This window comes from Acomys minous (assembly GCF_964271855.1).
Source record: "Acomys minous genome assembly, chromosome: 12".
Classification (NCBI taxonomy): Eukaryota; Metazoa; Chordata; class Mammalia; order Rodentia; family Muridae; genus Acomys; species Acomys minous.
The window spans coordinates 89,277,436-89,297,395 of NC_140493.1; the positions used below are offsets into that span (position 1 = coordinate 89,277,436).

Here is a 19,960-nt window from a genome sequence, read left to right on the forward strand (position 1 = left end):
AAGGACAGCCAGAGCTATACAGAGAAACCCTGTCTGAAAAAAATGAAAAAAAAAATAATAAAAATTAAAATAAATTCATAAATAAGTGAGCCCTGAAAGAATGCAGAGGGAGAGAGGCTACATGGAGTTTAAAAACCAAAGGAAGGCTGGGGTGTGGTTTAGCTGTTAGGATGCTTTCCTAGCATGCACCAAGCCTGGGTTCCATCCCCTACACCCAATAGATTAAGTGTGGTGGCACCTATGTGAGCTGTGGCAGGTCAAACACTTCAATGCAAGTTTATCAAGAGTTGGCACTACAGCTCCGAGCTACACTTCTGCCCTTTCCAGACAGCGCACACATGTGGGGCATGAGGTAGAACCAGGAGAGGGTCTGAATGTGAACACTCAGTCTGTCCCACTCTGAATTCCTTTCCTTTTAGCAGGACTGCGGTCGTTCCTAGTTTGTTTCTGCCTGGGCCACAGGGCATAAATGTGGGGGCAATGGGATGATGGGAACTCTTCAGCATGATGGAAGCAAACCCAGGAAACCATGCAAAACTATTCTGCTTAAGAATACTGGGACTCAGCCGGGCGTGGTGGCGCACGCCTTTAATCCCAGCACTCGGGAGGCAGAGGCAGGCGGATCGCTGTGAGTTCGAGGCCAGCCTGGTCTACAAAGCGAGTCCAGGACAGCCAAGGCTACACAGAGAAACCCTGTCTTGGGGGTGGAGGCGGGGTTGGAGTTGAGGGAGAATACTGGGACTCAGAGCTAGAGAGATGGCTCAGAGGTTAAGAATACGGTCTGCTCTTCTAAAGGTCCTGAGTTCAATTCCCAGCAACCACATGGCAGCTCACAACCATCCATAATGAGATCTAATGACCTCTTCTGGAGTGCAGGCGGACATGCAGGCAGAGCACTGTATACATAATAAATACATTAGAAAATAAAAGATTTGAGTTGCTGAAACAGAAGGTAAATATTTGTTTAAAAAAAAAAACCCAACAGCAAACAAGAGCTGGGCGTGGTGGCACACATGCCTTTAATCCCAGCACTCGGGAGGCAGAGGCAGGGGGATCGGGGGATCCCTGTGAGTTCGAGGCAAACCTGGTTTACAAAGTGAGTCCAGGACAGCCAAGGCTACACAGAGAAACCCTGTCTGGGGGTGGGGGAGTACTGGGACTCAGAATTCTGTCATAGAGAACAGGAGAAATAAAAGCACAAGTCACCCCACCCCAAGAATCTCCTTACATACAAACATGCTGCCTCCTCTGCTCGGGCAATGCATCTGTGAGTCACTCTCTGAGCAACCCCAGGCTAGGATCAGCTTCTGTAATGACTAGTGACTTCATTTCCCTGGAGAAGAGGAGGCTGGCTTGGCACTTACTCTCCTAAAACCTGGAAAATGTCCTCATCTGTTTTTTAGTTGTTGTTTTTTCCCTTCAATTTCCAATTAGCCATAAACCAGAGGCAGAACTAGTTCACTTCTAATCACATGACTCTCCTAGCTGTCTCCTAATCCCTAGTCACTGTGTCAGGAACACTTTGTGGTTTTACTAGATCCACAGGAGAGGTGACTACCCCAAAGAGCAAGTTCTAGAAAGATATTTAGAAGTGTGCCTGACTGCTGACTCTGAGCGGTACCTGAAGGGCCCAAATCACCACATAGAGGCCAACTGGCACCTCAGAGGACGTAGCCTTGGCCACCCAAGCTAAACCTCTGCACTGTAGCACGGCAGCTGCTGGCTGAGGACAGCAAGTGGTCCTGATGCTGAAGCCAAGGCAGCTAAGGAAATGCGATGCCCATCATCTGACTCCAGTGGCTGAGCTTACAGCTTGTGTAGTGATGTGACAGCCTTCGCATCACGGCCAGGAGCTCTCTCTGGGGCACACTGAGAAGCACCAAGATGGAGAGCTTTGCCCATTCATAGGCCCTGTAGCGAGCAACAGCTCCTCTCTCTAGAACATGCCAGCCTGGCCTGCACTCTATGGAAAGGCACAGTGACACCTGTGATAGTGGCAGAACACATCTCAGACACATACTCCCCCCCACACATCCTGCGCCCCCCAATGCTGGTGTCAGCACTGAGCCTGCTCCGATGTTTTGTTTTTTTACTTCAGGATCCCATGAAGCAGTAGAAAAAGTTTTCTGTTCTACCATTTGTCAACTGGAACAAAGCCATCGTGACTCCAGGGGGTGTCTCCTCAAGAACGACCCTGAGTCCCATTCCTACTCAGCCAATGCGTCCCATTCACTCACTCGTCTTTTATCTTCCTACCAGGCTCTAAAAGATCCCTGATAGAATCCTGAAACTCCACTGCCCTAAGGCCCTCGGGAAAGCTGCTCATTAAAACATCTGCTGGTTGTGAAGAAAGCACCTTAAGAGACAGACCTGCGCCTTCATTTCAGAAACAAAGACCCGCGGGCTGGTTGTGATGGGAAAAGGAGAAAGAGCCACAGGAGGTAGACAGCCACACTACACAAAAGCACCAACAGCTTGTACGGCCCCACACTGCTCAGCCTAGAAACATTTACTTGGTCCACCACCATGGATAAAATGTCCTTGGTTTTTGTCTGTTTGAGGCTAGCCTGCCTAGGGTGAGCTCCAACTCTCAGTCTTGCTGCCTGACATCTTAGATTAGGTGCCTCACCACACCCAGCCTGAGCTCCTGATTTAAACATCCTGGGAAGAAGTTCACTGTCCCACACGGAAAGTCCAGAAATGCCACCCAGGAGACATACAAAGACGTGTGTGTCCTTTTCTAAACAGATTACTCCAAGTTCAGGGCCCACGAGGCTTAAAACTAGGCCACACAATCCTATCAGTCACACGTGCTTGCTCGAATACTCCATGCAACCTTTACAGCAGTGTCTCTCTCTGCCTCTTCCACTCTGGTCATTTAGCCACTTGATCCAAAATAATGACTAATGTTTTCAGTGTCTGGAAACAGAGTTTCCCATCTGAGTGTAGATGGAGCAAAGAGAGGGATTAAAGGTAATTTGGGGATGGGAGGGGGGGGAATGGCCCATTTCTATCACAGAAATGGGAGTGGCCAGGGTCTAGAAAACTGCTGTGTCCACATCAATTCTGGAGTCCACTGGCTGGCTACAAGAAGCTTTAAAAGTCATTATAAGGGGCCTACCTGCTGGAAAGGCGCAAGCTTTTTATCCAAACGCCTGCCCTAATCTGCTTATTGCATCTCACCTCTTTGACAGGCCTCCACGGGTCCAAACCTTTCTCATTTTTATTATAATTATTTGCATGAGTGACCGATTTCTGGGACTGATGTCTGTTTGGTCACTAGAAACCAAGCAAACTGGCACACACCTATCACCCCAGCACTTGGGAGGCTGAGACATGAAGATCTCAAGTTCAAGGCTTACACAGATTACAGAATCATCAGCGCATGTTTCCACACCCCAAGCACACAAGAAGCCACCGAACACTGACAGAAGCCCCACTGGTGGGCTCTGGGATCTGCCCCTTTCATTGTCATCAAGTTGGGTTTTTTTGGGGGGGGGTTAAAGACAGGGTTTCTCTGTGTATCCTTGGTTGTCCTGGACTCCCTTTGTAGACCAGGTTGGCCTTGAGATCACAGAAATCCGCCTGCCTCTGCCTCCTGCATGCTGGGATTAAGGGCCAGTGCCACCATGCCCAGCTCCATTGTCATCAAGAATTTAAAAGAAAGTAAGACTCTGCAGTTACATTCATCCCTGTATAGACAATGGATTTCTTTGTGTTGCTAATGGAATTGCTGCTGCGGTCTGGGCTCTGCCATTCCCTCGGCTAGTTCACTGGATGCTGGCTCTGAAAGTCAGAGTCAAGACAATTCGGGGCTGAAGCTACAGCTCGGCAGGAAGTGCCTGTCTAGCAACTGTGAGGCTTTAGATTCAGCATCCAGCACCGCGGGAGGGGGGGTGGGGTGGGGGTGGGGATGGTCCACTCAGGGCTTTACCCTCTTCAGAAATGCCCAAGACCTTCTAGGGCACAGCATGAAACAGCTGTGGGCAGTGCCTGCTGGTACACACTGAAACATCATTAACTGCCTCTCTGCAGTGAAATCTGTATAAAGGGGACCTTGCGCCGATTCATGGCTCACAGACCACTGGCCTTTCTCCATAAAGCAACAAATTATCTACTAACCTCCGGAAAAGAGGAAAGCTCAGGAGAAGTGACAAATGGAGTACCCTTGGATCAAGTTAGTTATGAAACAATTAAACGCGGCAGACTACTGGAATCAAAACCAAGGAATGTTGTGAGGACAGGTTTCTCAATTGCCCAGAGCAAAAGATACTTCCTTTTGTACTAAAATTAGAAAGGCACTGGGAGAGAAACCTAAGAAGGGAGGGAGCTGAGCACAAGGAAGTCAGCAACGCGGATGGAGGAAGAAAGCGAGTATCTATTTTATTTTTTAGGTCATCTCTTCAGAGCAATAAATAGCGCCTACGCTTTCTTAGAACTTCAGTAAAATTTTGACTCGCAAGGGGCATTGGGAGCTCTGTCAACAAGTTCTCAAACTTCACAAAATTCCAAGAGCTTGCAGATAGCTAGCCGCAGGCTCAAGGGTCCAGGTTCAAGCATTAAATGTCAGCTTTCACTCTGCAGTCATCTGCCTAGGAAGTGCCCTCCGGTCCTGACATGGTCTGTGACAGCGGTGGGTAGGGCGGCCGGGGTGGGGGGGCAGCTTAGAGAAGCAGGGCCCCTCTGATTGGCACCACCTAGATCTCAAGCGTTGCCCGCCCACGGGGCGAACCCGAGGGGGAGTCGACCGCCTGCATGGAACATACTCGGGAGCAGTCGAGAGGCCCGGCGCGACCCAACCAAGGGGGAGAAGGGGACTCTAGGCTCGCCCCGCTGCCCGCGCCGCCTGCCAGCCCCGGAAGCGCCGCCCTCCCGCCCGGGGCTCCGAGGGGCGGGGAGTCTTAACGCCCCCTTCCGGGTGCCTCCGCCCGGCCGGCCAGCCGCGCTCCTCCTCCGGGCGGGAATCCTTCCTCCCCCGCCCCTCCCGTAGCCGGGCCCCGGCGCCAGGCCCAGTCCCAGGGGGGCACCCTTGGCTCCGGCCTCCCCTCCCCGAGGCCTCTGCCCGTCTTCCTGACCCTTGAGGGCCGGGGAGACCCCGCCGGCAGAGGCCAGGACCCACCGCTCATTACGACATCTTCCTCCCTGGCCTCCGCCGCCTCCGCCGCCACCGAGAGCCTGACACCGCCCGCCTAGCACCCGCCAATCCTGGAGCCCGCCACCGCCCGAGCGACGGCAGTTTTCACCAATGAGCGTTCAGTACATTGGGGACCGACAGCATTTTTAACCAATTAATGGGAAGCATCTAGAGTGACGTTGGCCTGGCCAATAGAGCTGCGAAGTGTCACTGATCGACGGTAGTAGTCACCAACCGGAAATCCACTGAGGAATGAACGACACATCCTTTAGCCAACTGGCCGGAGGCAAAGTCCCGCCTGCTAGGAGGTTGATGGACAGCAACAGGAAGCTGGGTGGGGAGGGGCTTAACTGAGAAGTGTTTCTGTATTGGTCGTAGTTGACCTTCCACCCACCTCTAACCCAGAAGATGAGTGATAGATCTGCCCTGAAGCCAATCAGAAGTGCTACTGTGAGGCCCAGAAATGCCCCATAAAGAGCTTATACATCTCTCTTAGTACAGTCTGGCGTGGAGACTCTAGTGTAAGCTGTCTGATGCGAGGTACCAGGTGCCCGGTGCCGGGTGAGCGCATCGCCTTCACCTGGGCCCCTCAGCCTTTCGCCGGGCGTCGCCTGTGGAGACTCGATGTCCTGGCAGGAATTTGGGATACCTGGCACTTCCCAGAGGAGACTGTCATTATATAATTCCAAGGCCCTGTTCATCTTCACCAGTGTGTCGCAGAGCTACCCCCACCCCCATCCCCCGCTCCCCTCCCCCGATCCACACGGCCCTAAGACGGGCGCATCGGAATCGTCTTAGTCGTTTCCAGAAGCAGATTCTCAATAGTCACATTTGCTACTTCTCGGGAGTGCCTAGAATCTGCGTTTTAACCTGCGCCTCTGGTGGGCAGAATTGCACGCTGGAGTCTGAGCGCCCCTGCTTGTTCTGTGCCTCAATTTCCGCCCGAATGAGGTACTGTGCTTGGTAGGCACCCCAGGTAGGTTTATCTTTCTCCTCCAAGCCCTGTCCTGGAAACGACTAACTTGGGCTGGCGGCGGGGCATCAAGAGGAAAGTCATGGTAGCTTCAGACTTTTGTGGGCAGGAAACCTACACACCCCACCTGCAGAGGAACCTCTTGGTTGGTTGGTTGGTTTTTCGAGACAGTATCTTTCTGTGATAGCCTTGGCTGTCCTGGACTAGCTTTGTAGACCAGGCTGGCCTCGAACTCACAATGCTGGGATTAAAGGCGTGCGCCATCACGCCAGGCCCTGTTTGTTTGTTTTTTAACCCACAGTGAGAAAAATGTTTTACCTCCTGTCCTGTAAATCCGCGTAACAAAGTTTCCAAAAATCAACACCTTTTGTGATGCTGTGGGTCGAGCCTCAAACACTGAGCTATATACCCCCGGTTCTCAGTACATTTTCTCTTAGGCTCTTCTATCTTCCTCTTTCTTCCTTCCAGTCACAGCGAAACGGAAGGGATGCTGAGAAAAAGTGAAACAAAAATAAAGAGCCAAATGTTTAGAACGTAGTAATTCTCCAGTTAGCTTTTGAAAAGCCAATCAGTCTTGTAGCTAAAATCCTTCCCTGGGCACTGGGAAGATGTCACTGTTCGCACATGAAGAGATCTGAGTTCAGGACCCATGTCAAAAGCTGGGAGTTCAGCATCTGTAACCCCGTATCTCACTGTGAGGTTGGGCAGGAGACTGGAGGATCGCTGGGGTTTGTTGGCTGCCAACCCAGCTCCTGGCTTTGTGAGACACAAGCACACTTGTCTCCGCGCGCACATGCATGGCTGTACACCATTCCGTCATTGGGATTCTAAGTCCTGTATAAAGCCACATGTTTCTGCTTAAGCCAGGTCCTTCACATTTGCACCCCGACACCCACACACACACCCCCACACTCTCACTTGAACATCTTTCATGCTCTTTTCCCACCTTCTCTGCTTCCCTACCGCCCCCCCCACCCCCCATCAATCTTTTCTCTCACAGAAAAGTGTCACTGTCCCTAAACACACAGGTCTTTCTTCTCAGGTAAGCCTTTCCTTTGTCCTGGTAAACTCCTTTAAGGCCCTAGTCAAAGTCTGCTCTCTTCACTCTTGCCCACCAAGCTTTACCTTGTTTGCGCTGCCCTGAGCTGACACGGAAAGGGCTTCCCCTCACCACGCTCCTCTACCCAGGGCCTCCCACATCTGAGGCGGTCTCTACCACCAAGCCCCATTCCCCCCCCCCCCGCCCTTCCCCCTCCACCGATGGCTGCCCTAAGAGTCTGAGCTACAGTGGGAGGGTTCACTCTCCTGGACAAGGTGACAGGAAAATGTATTCCGAGTTCAAGAATGACTTTGCGTACATTTACATCTGCGTGAGGCTTGTTTAGCCCATTTGTTCTGTTCCCAGGCCGGTTTCCAGTTTGGCTTGCTTTGCTGTGTAGCCAAGGACTCCGCCCAGGCTCAGTGACTCAGCTGAGTTTAGAGTGCAGGGGTTTTGGTGGGGAGGTGGGGCTGACTATCCTGCTGGGTGGCTCTCAGACCTCTCCTAGGACAAGAAGTGGAGGTAGCTAGCTATGTTCTACCTGGAGGCTCCATCAGGAGGAATGTAGGTGGGGGACCGTGGAAAGAGCTAGAAGTCATCAGTAGGTTTTTGTGTGTGTGTTTGGGGGGGGGGTTGTTGTTGTTTTTGGTTGGTTGGTTATTATTAGTTGACAGGGTCTCCAGCAGCCTGCCTTCCCAGAACCCATGAACCTCCTGCCTCTGCCTCCCAAGTGCTAGGATTGCTGGCACCGGCCACCAGACCCAACTTGCACCGGTAGTTTTGAACTGAATGATTTTGCCTTTCTAAAGCCTTTCAATTATTTGTTTGTTTTGATGGTTTTTTTTGGGGGGGGCATGTTTTTTTTTGTTTGTTTGTTTGTTTGGTTTGGTTTGGTTCTGGTTTTTCTTTTTTCTTTTTTTTGTTTTTGTTTTTGTTTTTGTTTTCAAGGCAGGGTTTCTCTGTGTAGCCTTGGCTGTCCTGGACTCACTTTGTAGACCAGGCTGGCCTCGAACTCACAGTGATCCACCTGCCTCTGCCTCCCGAGTGCTGGGATTAAAGGCGTGCGCCACCACCGCCCGGCTGGTTCTGGTTTTTCGAGACGGGGTTTCTCTGTGTAGCCCTGGCTGTCCTGGAACTCACTCTGTACAACAGGTTGGCCTTGAACTCACAGAGATCTGCCTGCCTCTGCCTCCCGAGTGTTGGGGTTAAAGACCTATGTGTTTGTTGGTTTGTTTGGTTTGTTTGGTTTAAAGGCACAAAGATGGGGACACTTTTTTGCCCCCTAGTGGTAGTGGGGATTGAATCCAAGGCTTCATGTGTGGTAGACCAGCACTCCACCGAACCACCTCCCCCACCCTGCCAAAGGAATCTCTGAAATTCATTCATAACCCTCGCCCCCCTGCCCCGCCCTCGGCCCAGACCACTGCACAAATTCTTTTCTCACAGATCTCTTTTTCTAAGTTGTCCTCTTCTCCCAAGAGAGGGAAAGCGCTAAGACAGCAAGCTCCACAGTGTCTGATTTCTCCCTGGCCATCTTTTTACCATTACTGGGGATCAAGCACAGAGCCCCGTGCAAGCTAAACACTGATACCGTCAGACTCCTCACCATACTCCGCAGAGAGCCTTTCACCAGTCCTGAGGATGGGCTCCTGTCCCAATCCAGGAACTCAGTTCCTAGGATGGAGCCAAGCAAGCGCCTGTATGAAGAAGGGGCCTCTGATAATTCACATGTGTAAGCCAGGCTCAGAAGTACTTCTTCGCCAGAGGCCCTGAGCCAACCCAGACCCACCCCTCCCCTCCCTGAGTGTCACCTTGTCCCACCCTACCTCTAGTGGTGTTTGGAGAGCAAAGGCGGTTTAGATGGTTCCGACTGCAGCTTCCCACATCACCCAGGAGGCCATCTTGTCCCTGGTGGGTCTGGAGACAGGTTCTCTCAGTGCTGCCTCTGGCTGCTTTTAGTCTCTTCCGTCCAAGTCGCCACTCTGTCCCCATTTCTAGTGTGCAAAATTACTTGTCCACCGCACACCCTCCCTCTCCCAGAGTAGTGCCTGGTGGCAGGTGCACAGGTGGTGGCAGGTGCACAGGTGGTGGCAGGTGCACAGGTGGTGGCAGGTGCACAGGTGGTGGCTGTCCTTTGAAACGCTTCTCACAGCCTTACAGCTTCTCCTTCTCACTCAGCTTCTTCCATGTCCGCTTCACTTCCTTCCTGGCTTCTCAGTTAAGCCCTTTCTATGCTTTTCCTACTTCCAACCCCACCCCACCCCTGTGTTCTCTCCTGCCAGTGGCAGCCCTTGTCTCTCCAGTGTCCCCAAGGACTCTAAGCATGCAGGAGGAGGCCCGTGGAGTCGTGGTCTCTGTCCCCATGAAGCTGCAGAGAGCTTCTGGGCCATCGTATGGAAAGACCCACAAGGCTCAACCGTGTTCTTAGCCTATAGTCTAGAAAGCAAGAAGTGTCCTGACAGCCTTTGGCTAAAGGCAGCCTTGGGCTCCATCCTGGGTCACACTCCCTCCTATGGCCCAATCGTGACAGAATAAGTCTTCCAGCCATTACAGCCCCCTCAGCCTTTTGAGGATGCTCCCTTTTGCCCTCAGGATCTCCCCATAGCCTCTGCCTCTCCAGTTTCCTCCTCCGGTTTTCTCTTTCTTCACCTTCTCTCTGCCCATGGGGAAGACTTTCCCAGCCAGCCCTTGATGTCCTGACGTCACAACCCTGACAGTGGCTTGATGGGGAAACTCTTGGTCTGAGTGAACCACGGTTTTTTTTGTTTGTTTGTTTTTTCCCTCCCCAGCCTAGCTTCCTCCTTGATTCCTGTGGTCTCAGCCACTTTGAGTCTTCCAGAAACGCCAAAAGTGGACGCCAGTCCTGCCCACTCTGCATCCCAGCGCACACGGACAGCCACCCTTGTTGCAATCTCCGGGACGCCACTCCTGTCCCTTGCTCTGACTCCCCAACTCCCTCTACCCTTGGCTTTCCTGACCAGGTCGATGGCTGCCGGCCAACTGTCACAGAATCTCCCAGCGAGGACATTCCAGCCATCCCCTCCCTAAGGTTCTCCCGTCCTGCCCGGCTCTTCCTTTTTGCTAACCCTCCTGGATGGGATCTGCACAAGCTCCAGAAGAAAGGGCAGGAGGAGGTGCTCCTCTTTGGGCAGGTTATTGGGCCTCTGCAGCTCTTGTGTGTTGCCGCCAGAGGGCACCCAAAGCATTTCAGAAGCCCCAGATCAGGATTTAACCGGACTGAAGCAGGAAGCCAGGGTCACCTGATGGGTATCCTAGGCCTACAGTTGAGCATCCCAGGCCCTGCTTCATCTCCAGGCTGTGAGAGGACTAGCATCCCTACAAAGAGACTCCGCAAGAAGAGCCATTTGCCTCTTCAAGAGAGAGCACTGGCCAGCCTCTCAGCGTCCCGGGGCACACCACCCCCCTCAAGCTCCTACAAGTCAGCTCTGCTGGCCCTCTCTGAACCAAGGACCACATCTCCAAGGAGCTGCCAGCCCGCTTCTGTCCAGCTTCCTGCTGCAGGGCAGGAGGGTCAGCACTTGCTAAACAAACATGGCATCTCCCTCGGCCCCTCTCCCCTTGGGGCTTGTGACCCTCTCCGCCAAGCCACAGTGAAATGGCCTCCTGAGGGGGTTGTCGCCTGGGACTCATGAGTGTGGATAGTGGAGGGTCACAGAGGCCATTTGCAGAGCTGTTTCACCTGGAAGCAGAGCCCCGACTTGCAGAGACTCGGGAAGTGGGCGATGGCGGCGATAACAATAATCATATTAATAACACCATCGGGGCCGCGGAACGGCTGTGAAATACCCTCTAATGACCCCCCTGTATTTATAGATCTCCTCTCCAGAGCCATTGCCCAATTAACCCCTCCAGCTTCCCAAGGAGGGACAATTAACCCCATATTTTATGACCAGGGGAAACCGAGGCCCTAAGAAGGTACCGGAGTTGGCTGAGGTCACAGTAAAGTGATGATAGCATAACGTGTAGAACAGCACTCGTGTCCTCTTCTCTGTGCCCAGACCCACACGTACACATAGACATACTCACTGGCCATGCTGTGGCCTCATGCCGGGGAGGACTCCGGACTTGGGCAAAGGCTAGCTGCCTGCAGTGCCGAGGGCAGAGGCCTTAGCTAAAGACAGCTCATCCCAAGGCCAGTGAAAGCTCCAAAGACATGCTCATTTCTGACCAGCATGGCTCCCAGTCTTTCATGGCCCTACTCAGGACTATTGAGAGAAGGAAGGTAGGGTCTTGAGATGCTCCCACACACAGCATCTCCCTGCTGAAAATTAAAAAAAAAAAAAAAAAAAAAAGCACAGGGCATGACTTTTCTGTGTGCATATATGTGTGTGGTGTGTGAGTTCTGGTACCCGAGCATGTGTGTGTACATGGCAACAGGAAGTTGACAGTTGCCTCCCTCAGTTGCTCTCCACCTCAGTTCTTTTTTTCAATTTTTAAATATTTTATTAATTAATTTATTCATATTACATCTCAGTTGTTCTCCACCTCAGTTCTTGACACAAAGGCTCCCACTGAACCTGGATCCTGGGGAGTCGGCTAGTCGGAACTCAGATCCTCATGCGTGTGGCCTTGCTTGCCTTCTCCCAGCCCTCAGTGCAGCGCTGTAACCTCAGAGCAGCTGTAGACCCTGACCGTTAACCTCTTCCATGGAGAGGCGACTGGGGAGATGACTTAGCAGTCAAGAGCACGGACTGTTCTTCCAGGGGACCCAGATTAGATTTCCAGCACCCACACCCATCTGTAATTCACTCATGTGGTACACAGATACATATGCAGGCAAGAAACCAGTATTACATAAAATAAGAAAATAAAGCCAGCCGTGGTGGTGGTGGCGCACGCCTTTAATCCCAGCACTCAGGCAGAGGCAGGCTGATCTCTGTGAGTTCGAGGCCAGCCTGGTCTACAAATCAAGTCCAAGACAGCCAAGGCTACACAGAGAAACTACGTCTTGAAAAAAACAACAACGATAACAAAAGAGTTGGGAGTGGTGGCACATGCTTGTAATCCCTGCACTCGGAAGGTAGAGGCAGGAGGATCACTGTGAGTTTGAAGTCAGCCTGGTTCAGGACAGACAAAGGCTTCACAGAGGAACCCTGTCTTGACCATCACCACCACCACCCCTAAAAAGAAAGAAAGAAAAGTTAACCTTTTGAAGGACAAGAGCAGTCATGTGGCCTACCTGGGGGCCCTAAGAGTGAGGGAACTGGGCTGGGACACAGGCCTGATTTTCGGCTTTGAGTTTTCATCTGGAAAGTGAAGAGGAAATAGGAGAGTCTCCCGTGGCAGTGCACACCCAGCATCCCGGGACTCAGGCAACAGAAGGATCATGAGTTTCCAGCTGGCTTGCACTACATAAGGAGACCAAAGTCAAAAATGGAACGAAGGAAGCAAAGAGGGAAGGACTCGGGATCTTACTCATAGGCCAAGTGTCTACCTGCATGTGTGAGGGTTTAGCCCCCAACTCCATAAAAATGAGAAGTAAGGAGTTGGGAAGCAGGACCACGCTAAGAGAGAAATAAGGTCCCTTAAGCTAAAAATTTGCTGTTTTGATCCCAGCACACGGGAGGCAGAGGCAGGCGGGTCACTGTGAGTTCGAGGCCGGCCTGGTCTACAAAGCCAGTCCAGGACAGCCAAGGCTAACACAGAGAAACCCTGTCTTGAAAAACCAAAAATAAAAATAAAAATAATAAAAAGAATGTGCTGTTATGGTAAGTAGTACTGATGGCTGAGAGAAGCAGTGAGGGAAGGATGGGATGACATTTGTCTGTGTCACTCTCCCCTGGAGAGAAGCCTCTGTCTGCCTTGGCCACTGAGGTTGTTGAGGTGTGTGTGTCCAAAGGACAGCAGTGCCAGCTTTTGCTTGAAGCCTTTAAATTGCTGCTCCTGGCCTAGCCTCTACCTGCCTGCTCACTCCTGCCACTGGTTCCCACTCTCCCTCTGGCCTCTGACCCCTGCAGCCCCAGCCAGGGATGGGCCCTCCCCTGGCTCCCAGTTTCACCTCTTGAAACTCAAGGCTCCACATTGCTGAGATTTTACTAGGGCTCCCAGCTGGGTCCCACCTTTGATCTGGCTTCAAAAAATCAAGAGCAGTAACAGGAGAGTAATTTCCCCCCCCTCCCCTCCCAACCTCCCCCCAGACCTGCTGGGGAGGAAGGCAGGCTGGAGGCAGGTCCTGACCAGCCCAGCCCACTCTAGTAAGAAGCTGGTGGCAGGGGGAGGGGGCCACGGGAGTGCGGACCTCCTCCCACCAAGAGGAACTTTTAGCACCTTCTCCCTACTCTGCGATCTTCCCCCCTTGCACCCTGCTGGGCTGGGTTGCTGCTCAACCTCTGTCCTTTCCCTCCAGTTCCCCTGGCCTGTCCCTGGGGAGTGGCCACTGACCACACAGGGTAGGGCCTGACAGCAGCGGGCAAGGCCACTCAGCCCACTCAGCCTCGGAGTAGGCACTTGAGACATGACTCAGAGGACTCTCCTAGAAGCTCGGACTCAGATAGGGAGAAAGGTCCAGCATGGGTGGGAGCAGGCGTGGGGGGGGGGGGAGGGAGTGGGGTCCGGCTTCATGGTGTCTCACTCCAACGCAGTGGTACAGGCTGCCAGCCCTGGCCCATAGTTTCCTACCATCCTCAGACAGTAAGCCCCACCCTCTTCTGTTCAAAGGCTCCAGGTCCTCGCCCCTGTTGGAAAGATGCTCACCTGCCCTTTTAAGTGGTTACCAGTACATCCCCCATCCCCAGCTGAGGTCCTGGGCTTCTCAGTGTGGGTGGGAATAGAGTCTAGGAGATGGCAAAAAAAGACCCCTAACAGTACAGTTGCTCCCAGTACAGACAAAGACCCCACTGGATAGCCTCCTTGGGTGTGGAAAGAGTAGGGGTGTCTGTCCTAGGTGAAGCCTGGCAGGCAAGCTTCGTTGACAAAGAACTAAGGGTAAGGGACCTGGGCTTCGCACCTTCTGTGCGGCGGAGTCCCCCCTTTTCAGCATTTCACTGCTGGATGAAAAGTGAGATGCCACGCAGCACCGTAGATTTTCGCACATTTTCCTGTCCCCATTTCGCCATCTGTACCCTTCCCCCTCCTAGAGAGGTGCCTACCCCACATACACACTCTGAAAGTGGTTGGCTAAACACTGGAACTCCTCTAGGACTGGCTAGCCCCTTGTGTGCTGCCTCATACACAAACTGGGCATGCGGAAGAGGACAGGGCCATGTAAATCTGAGGCCAGAAGGCCTGGCCACGTGTCTAGCTATGGGGGTCGGGGTGGGGGTGGGGTGTAGACCCCTTTTAAATGGTGGCACTCTGTGCTCTCCTCCATCTTCGCCTAAGCACCTCTCCCCTGACCTGGGAGGGGGGAGAGATGGGGGGGGGCAGAGAAGAGAGTCCAGGGAACAGGAGGAGGAAGTCAGTCAGGTGCCACCCAGTCTCCAGGGGGGCGGGATCCCAAATAGAGTGATAGCCATCATTCTGGCAGCTCCAACCTGTTCTATCAGGTGAGTAAGTTGTTGGTGTTTTTTTTTTTTTTTTCCCTAGAGGAGAAAGGTGAAGGCCTTGGTGGGGAGCTGTTCTGACTCTGAAGTAGCCTTGCAGCTCCTTGGCCCCTCCAGGCCTTGTGCAAGATCTGTAAATCTCTCACCACCCACAGGCTGGGGGGTGGCCCTGAGCTGCTGCTGGAGACTTTCATGTCAGGGAGGTTTTATGCATGTGTTGCTTCTGGCAGGTTCCATGGCTCCTGCCTGGGGCCTCTCCCCAGCCAGTAAAAATCCAACCCCATAAATCTTTGCTGCCCCTCTGGGGGCCACGCTGAATTCCTCCCACTCCATACTCTTACCAGAAAGCCTCTGTTTCTCTCCAAGATCCTACAGAGCAGCGGCAGGGAACAGAGGCTGGAGACCTTTAAGAAGGGAGCCTTTCTGCCTCGCCCCTTTGGCGTCTGCCACTGCCACCGCTGGTCTTAGAACCTGTGATTGAATGGTCTGCTTCCAACTGCCAGCGTTGGAAGGGCTTCTGGGGGTCTCTGGTGGCGAGGTGCCAGCATCCACCTGAGCCTCCTGAGACAGGTGGCGGTCTGCCTGCCAAGCCCCCAGGTGCAGCAGTTGAGAGTGGCAGGCAGCCCAGAGACTGTGCTGTTTTTACTGGATGCAAGTAGGGAGCCCAGGGAGTAAAAAGGGCAGTAACGGTGGCTGAGATGGAGGCTCACGTTGATGTTGATGCCCGCTCTCCTAGGGTCTGTGGTGAAGCGATTTGAGTTTTGGTTTGAGATGGTCTTTTTATGTACCCCAGGCTGGCTTCAATCTTGTGGCAACCCGACCCCAGCCTTCCAATCGCTAGGTTACAGGTGTGTACCACCATACCTGCCCGAAACACAGTTAAGTTGTTTATTTGTTTATTGAAGACAGGGTTTCCTTTCTGTAGCTTTTGCTGCCCTGGAACTCACCATGTAGACCAGGCTGGCTTCAAACTCAGAGCTCCGCCTGCCTCTGCCTTCTGTGTGCTGGGATCAAAGGTGGGCGCCATCACCGCCAGGCCCAAAGCACAGTTCTTAACCTCCAAGTCTGATGGGGAGACGGAATTCTCACCCTAGATGGGGCATGTGGCAAGTGCTGGGTTGATCCCAGGGCTGGGCATGAGAGAGGAATGGGGTTGTACCTCAGTGTCCTGCTGGGGAAAGGCGGAAACAGTGAGGGGAACAAAGGCAGCAGGGCGTCTCCAGAGTTGGGAACACTTTGTTCAAATGGTCCTGGGGGAAAAAAATGCAGCCTGGACAGGGGAGGTGAGGAGGTAAGGGAGCCTAGAAGGTAAGGGGCTAGAGCTGGGCGGTGGTGGCGCGCGCCTTTAATCCCAGCACTCGGGAGGCAGAGGCAGGCGGATCGCTGTGAGTTCGAGGCCAGCCTGGTCTACAAAGTGAGTCCAGGACAGCCAAGGCTACACAGAGAAACCCTGTCTCGGAAAAAAAGAAAACCACAGACAAACAAAAAAAGGTAAGGGGCTGGTGCCTGGCTCTACCCTTCCTAGAGCCAGGAGCAGAAAGGTGAGAGTAGTCTTCATGCTGAAGGCTAGGAGAGAGAGAGCGCAGTCTGTGGAAGAAAAGAGCTCCTTGGTGAAGGGGCTAATGAGAGAAACAGCCCCAGGGGCTCACGAACCACCTGGCTTATAGAGAGGATGCTGGGAAACCCCAGCCTCTGAGCCGGAAGTCCTCTCACACCACACCACACCACGCCACACCACGCCTGCCATTTCCTGATCAGCTGACCTACATCCTGTTGAGGCAGCTCCAAGTCAGCGTAGGTGAGGGCCTCAGCGGTAGCTCAGTGGTGCCAGTGTCTGCCATTTATCATTGAGTACCTGCCACCTGTGAGACACTACCCCTCCCAAGCCTCCCCCTGCATCTGTGTTCTCATGGTGAGAATAAGTCAGGGTCACAGAGCTGCATGAGGCACGGGAGTCAGGGCTCCCAGCAGTCAGACTTGTGCCCTTCACTGCAAGAAGTCCTGCTAGCCAGGTTCTCACCTCCTACAGAAGCCAGTAGGGGTGGCCGCGGGCATTTGAGAAGCCTGCCAAGCTGTGTTCTCTTCTCAGCAGCCACGTTGCTTCCCACCGCTTCTGCGCTACCTACCGCTAGTGCCCAGCAACCATCAGACACTGGGCAAGAGCAAAAGTGAAGCTGACTCAGCCGGTTTCCACCCCCGCCCAGGGAAACGGGGAGCAGCCTCGGCTGGACAACAACCAATTAGGCACTTTTTATTGCCCACGCTGTCATAATCCTCAGAGCTTGGCTGGGAGGAACAAGAGGAAATGGGGATAGGATGGAATTCCAAGATACCTTCCAGTTCGTCCCAGCCGCTTGCCTGCTTCCGGGCTGGGCAGCCCAGATGCCATCTGCAAGAAAGGTCTGGGGGGGGGGGGGCGGAAGCTGGGTCCTGGACGCCCACAGGCTTTTGCACATACCGCAGGTCACAAGAGTCCTGCAGTGTCCATGGTCTCTCTTGTCCTTCACAAGCCAGGAAGAGGAATTGTCTCAATTTTGTTCGAGGATAGGTCGGGGCACCTAGGATCATTTAGTTAAAGAGGGCTCTAAGCCAGGAGGTAGTGACACAGGCCTTCAATCCCAGCACTCAGGAGGCAGAGGCTGGCAGATCTCTGAGTTGGAGTCAACCCCCCCACCCCACCCCGCCCGATCTACAGAATGAGTTCCAGGACAGCCAGGGCTACACAGAGAAACCCTGTCTCAAACAAGCCTCTGATACTGGAAAACCTGGATATGGCCCAGCACAACGGCCTCAGGAATCAGAGAAGTACTGATTTTTTCCAAACAAGCAAGTGGTGGTATATCGTGTGATCCCGGCGCTCATGAAATAGAATCAGGAGATTAGAAGTTCAGCAGCATCCTTGGCTGCATAGTGAGTGAGTTCTAGGAAAGCTTCATCAGACAGACAGACAGACAGACACACAGACAGACACACAGACACACACAGACACACACACACACACACACACACACACACACACACAGAGAGAGAGAAAGAGAGAGAGAGAGACAGACAGACAGACAGACAGACAGACAGACAGAGACAGAGACAGAGAGAGACAGAGAGAGAGAACATGAGGGAATACTGGTTGATTTCTCAAAGGCCACCGTCTCAGCATCTGGTCTGGTGGTGGTGACACCTGTTCTCCCAGTACTGGGGATCAAACTCAGGCCCTATACATCCTAAGTAAGTGCTTTTCCTTGCAGCTACATCCTCAGACCTTAGTTTTCGGCTTTCATTATATGGTCCAGACTAGCTTAGAACTTGCGATCATTCTGTCTCAGCCTCCCAAGTACCGAGATTACAGGCATCTGCCACCACACCCCACAGGATGTGCCTAGTCTTCTTCACTAGACTGACAGATCTTCGGTGTTTTTGTTTTTCTGCCAGACAGGGTATCTCTGTGTTGCCTTTGCTGTCCAGGACTCACTTGGTAGAACAGGCTGGCCTCAAACTCATGGTGATCTGCTTGCCTCTGTCTCCCTGAATGCTGGGATGACAGGTGTGCACCACCATGCCCCAGTGACTGACAGTTCTTTAAAAAAAAAAAATGTCTTCTCAGCCAGGGGCGGTGGCACATGCCTATAATCCCAGCACTCGGGAGGCAGAGGCAAGTGAATTTCTGTGAGTTGGAGGCCAGCTTGGTCTACAAAGCGAGTCCAGGACAGCGAAGGCTACACAGAGAAACCCTGTCGTACAGGACACAGCTCTGTCCACAGTGGGTCGCTCATCTGCTCCATCACTAGTGGCCTCAAGAGCCCAGGTCCTACTTGGAAATGGCAGCCGTGGTCTGTCAGAGGTCCCATCCCATGATAGTGAACCGGAGTGGTAAGTATTTCATCTGAACTTGGGAAGCCCGAGAGGTTGAAGCTTCCTTTGCCCAGTCCCCAAGAGAGGGCTCTCGTTAGCTTTGCGGGCAGTGCCAACATGAGGGCGAACCCAGCTTTGTGGACCTTGGCAAGCACGGCGGAGAATCCCAGCAGTCCTAGCTTCCGGTGACAGCCTTCCGAGTGAGAGGGGCTCGAGGCAGCTCTGTGGAGTTCTGTGGTTGATAACCTGCGACTAGGGCAGGTCCTGAGCTTGCAGTGGGAGTGGGCTTGGAGTTTAGATGCAGCTCCAAAGGCAGAGTAGAGGGGGGCAAGTGGTCCTGAGTTTCAGAAGACCAAGGAGGGGGTGGGGTGGCCTTCTTCCAGGGTCATGTGTCCTTCTCAAGCCAACAGAGGAGCTCATCTAGTTTGTTGTAGAGGTTGGGGAACAGGGGGCCATGATCTGTCCCAGACTGTGGATCCCAAAAGTCAGCTGAAGGAGGGGAGGAGGACAAAGAGGTAAGAATACACCTGGGCAGCCCAAGGCACACCGAGACAAATGCACAGAAAAACGAAGACCAGCCAACTTCCCAAGAAATACCTCACTGGGAGGTGGTGGCGCACACCTTTAATCCCAGTACTCGGGAGGCAAAGGCAGGTGGGTCTCTGTGCGTTCGAGGCCAGCCTGGTCTATAGAGCAAATTCCAGGACAGCCAAGGCTATACAGAGAAACCCTGTCTCGAAAAAACGAAAACCAAACAAACAAAACCAAAAAGTACCCCAACAACAACAACAACAACAACAAAAAACCACCCCAACAAACCCACCTGGGCTAAGCACACACCCACCTTCCCTATCACAACAGACAAGGCATCGGTGGGTTCAGAATGTTTCCCAAGCTGATCCAAACACCACGGTCTCCCCTATGTAGTGAGGAGTGGCTGTGACTAGGGGCTGGTGGCTGCTGTGAGGAAGGAGAGGTATTGCCTCTCCAGCCAGTTCAGCCCTGAGTAAGGACAGGGTAGGGCTGAACAGGTTGACACTTGGCATGGGGCCAGGGTCCTGAGGCAGTCTCACAAGCAGGTAAGAGGAGAAGGCAGCACCCAGGATGTGCTTTAAAATATGGGGAAGTACCTGTTCCTATCCTAGGTCTTTTTGTTTTTGTTTTTTGAGACAGGGTTTCTCTATGTAGCCTTGGCTCTCCTGGACTCACTTTGTAGACCAGGCTGGCCTCGAACTCACAGAGATCCACCTGCCTCTGCATCCCAAGTGCTGGGAGGGACAGGAGACTTTCTTTCTTTCTTTCTTTCTTTTTTTTTTTCTTTCGAGACAGGGTTTCTCTGTGTAGCCTTGGCTGTCTTGGACTCACTTTGTAGACCAGGCTGGCCTCGAACTCACAGGGATCCACTTGCTTCTGCCTCCCCATTGCTGGGATTAAAGGTGTGGGCCACTACACCAGGCCGCGGG

General features: G+C 53.0%; 2 protein-coding genes across 4 annotated transcripts in view; one reads left to right on the forward strand and one right to left on the reverse strand.

The window, feature by feature from the left end:
* The window catches only part of SP2 (Sp2 transcription factor), a 28,082-nt gene extending 18,860 nt beyond the window's left edge, over positions 1-9,222 (reverse strand). The window contains exons 1-2 of one of the 3 annotated variants that reach the window (XM_084749331.1): positions 8,973-9,222; positions 6,426-6,597 (exon numbers count right to left, since the gene is read on the reverse strand). Coding sequence is in view for 2 of the 3 variants with exons in the window: in XM_084749329.1 (XP_084605455.1) it covers positions 5,120-5,126 (7 nt within the window). In the remaining variant the exon portion in view is untranslated. Of the gene's footprint in view, positions 1-5,119; positions 6,345-6,425; positions 6,598-8,972 lie in introns of those variants that run through there. The other 2 variants (XM_084749329.1, XM_084749330.1) reach the window with 2 other exon arrangements.
* On the forward strand, positions 6,081-11,548 carry LOC311578395 (uncharacterized protein; the record flags this gene model as incomplete). The annotated part of the gene is made up of 3 exons (XM_084748220.1): positions 6,081-6,085; positions 7,644-7,710; positions 9,936-11,548. 3 exons carry the CDS (start codon positions 6,081-6,083, stop codon positions 10,797-10,799), a joined length of 936 nt encoding a protein of 311 aa, XP_084604346.1. The 3' UTR covers positions 10,800-11,548.
* Between the last annotated feature and the right edge of the window lie 8,412 nt (positions 11,549-19,960).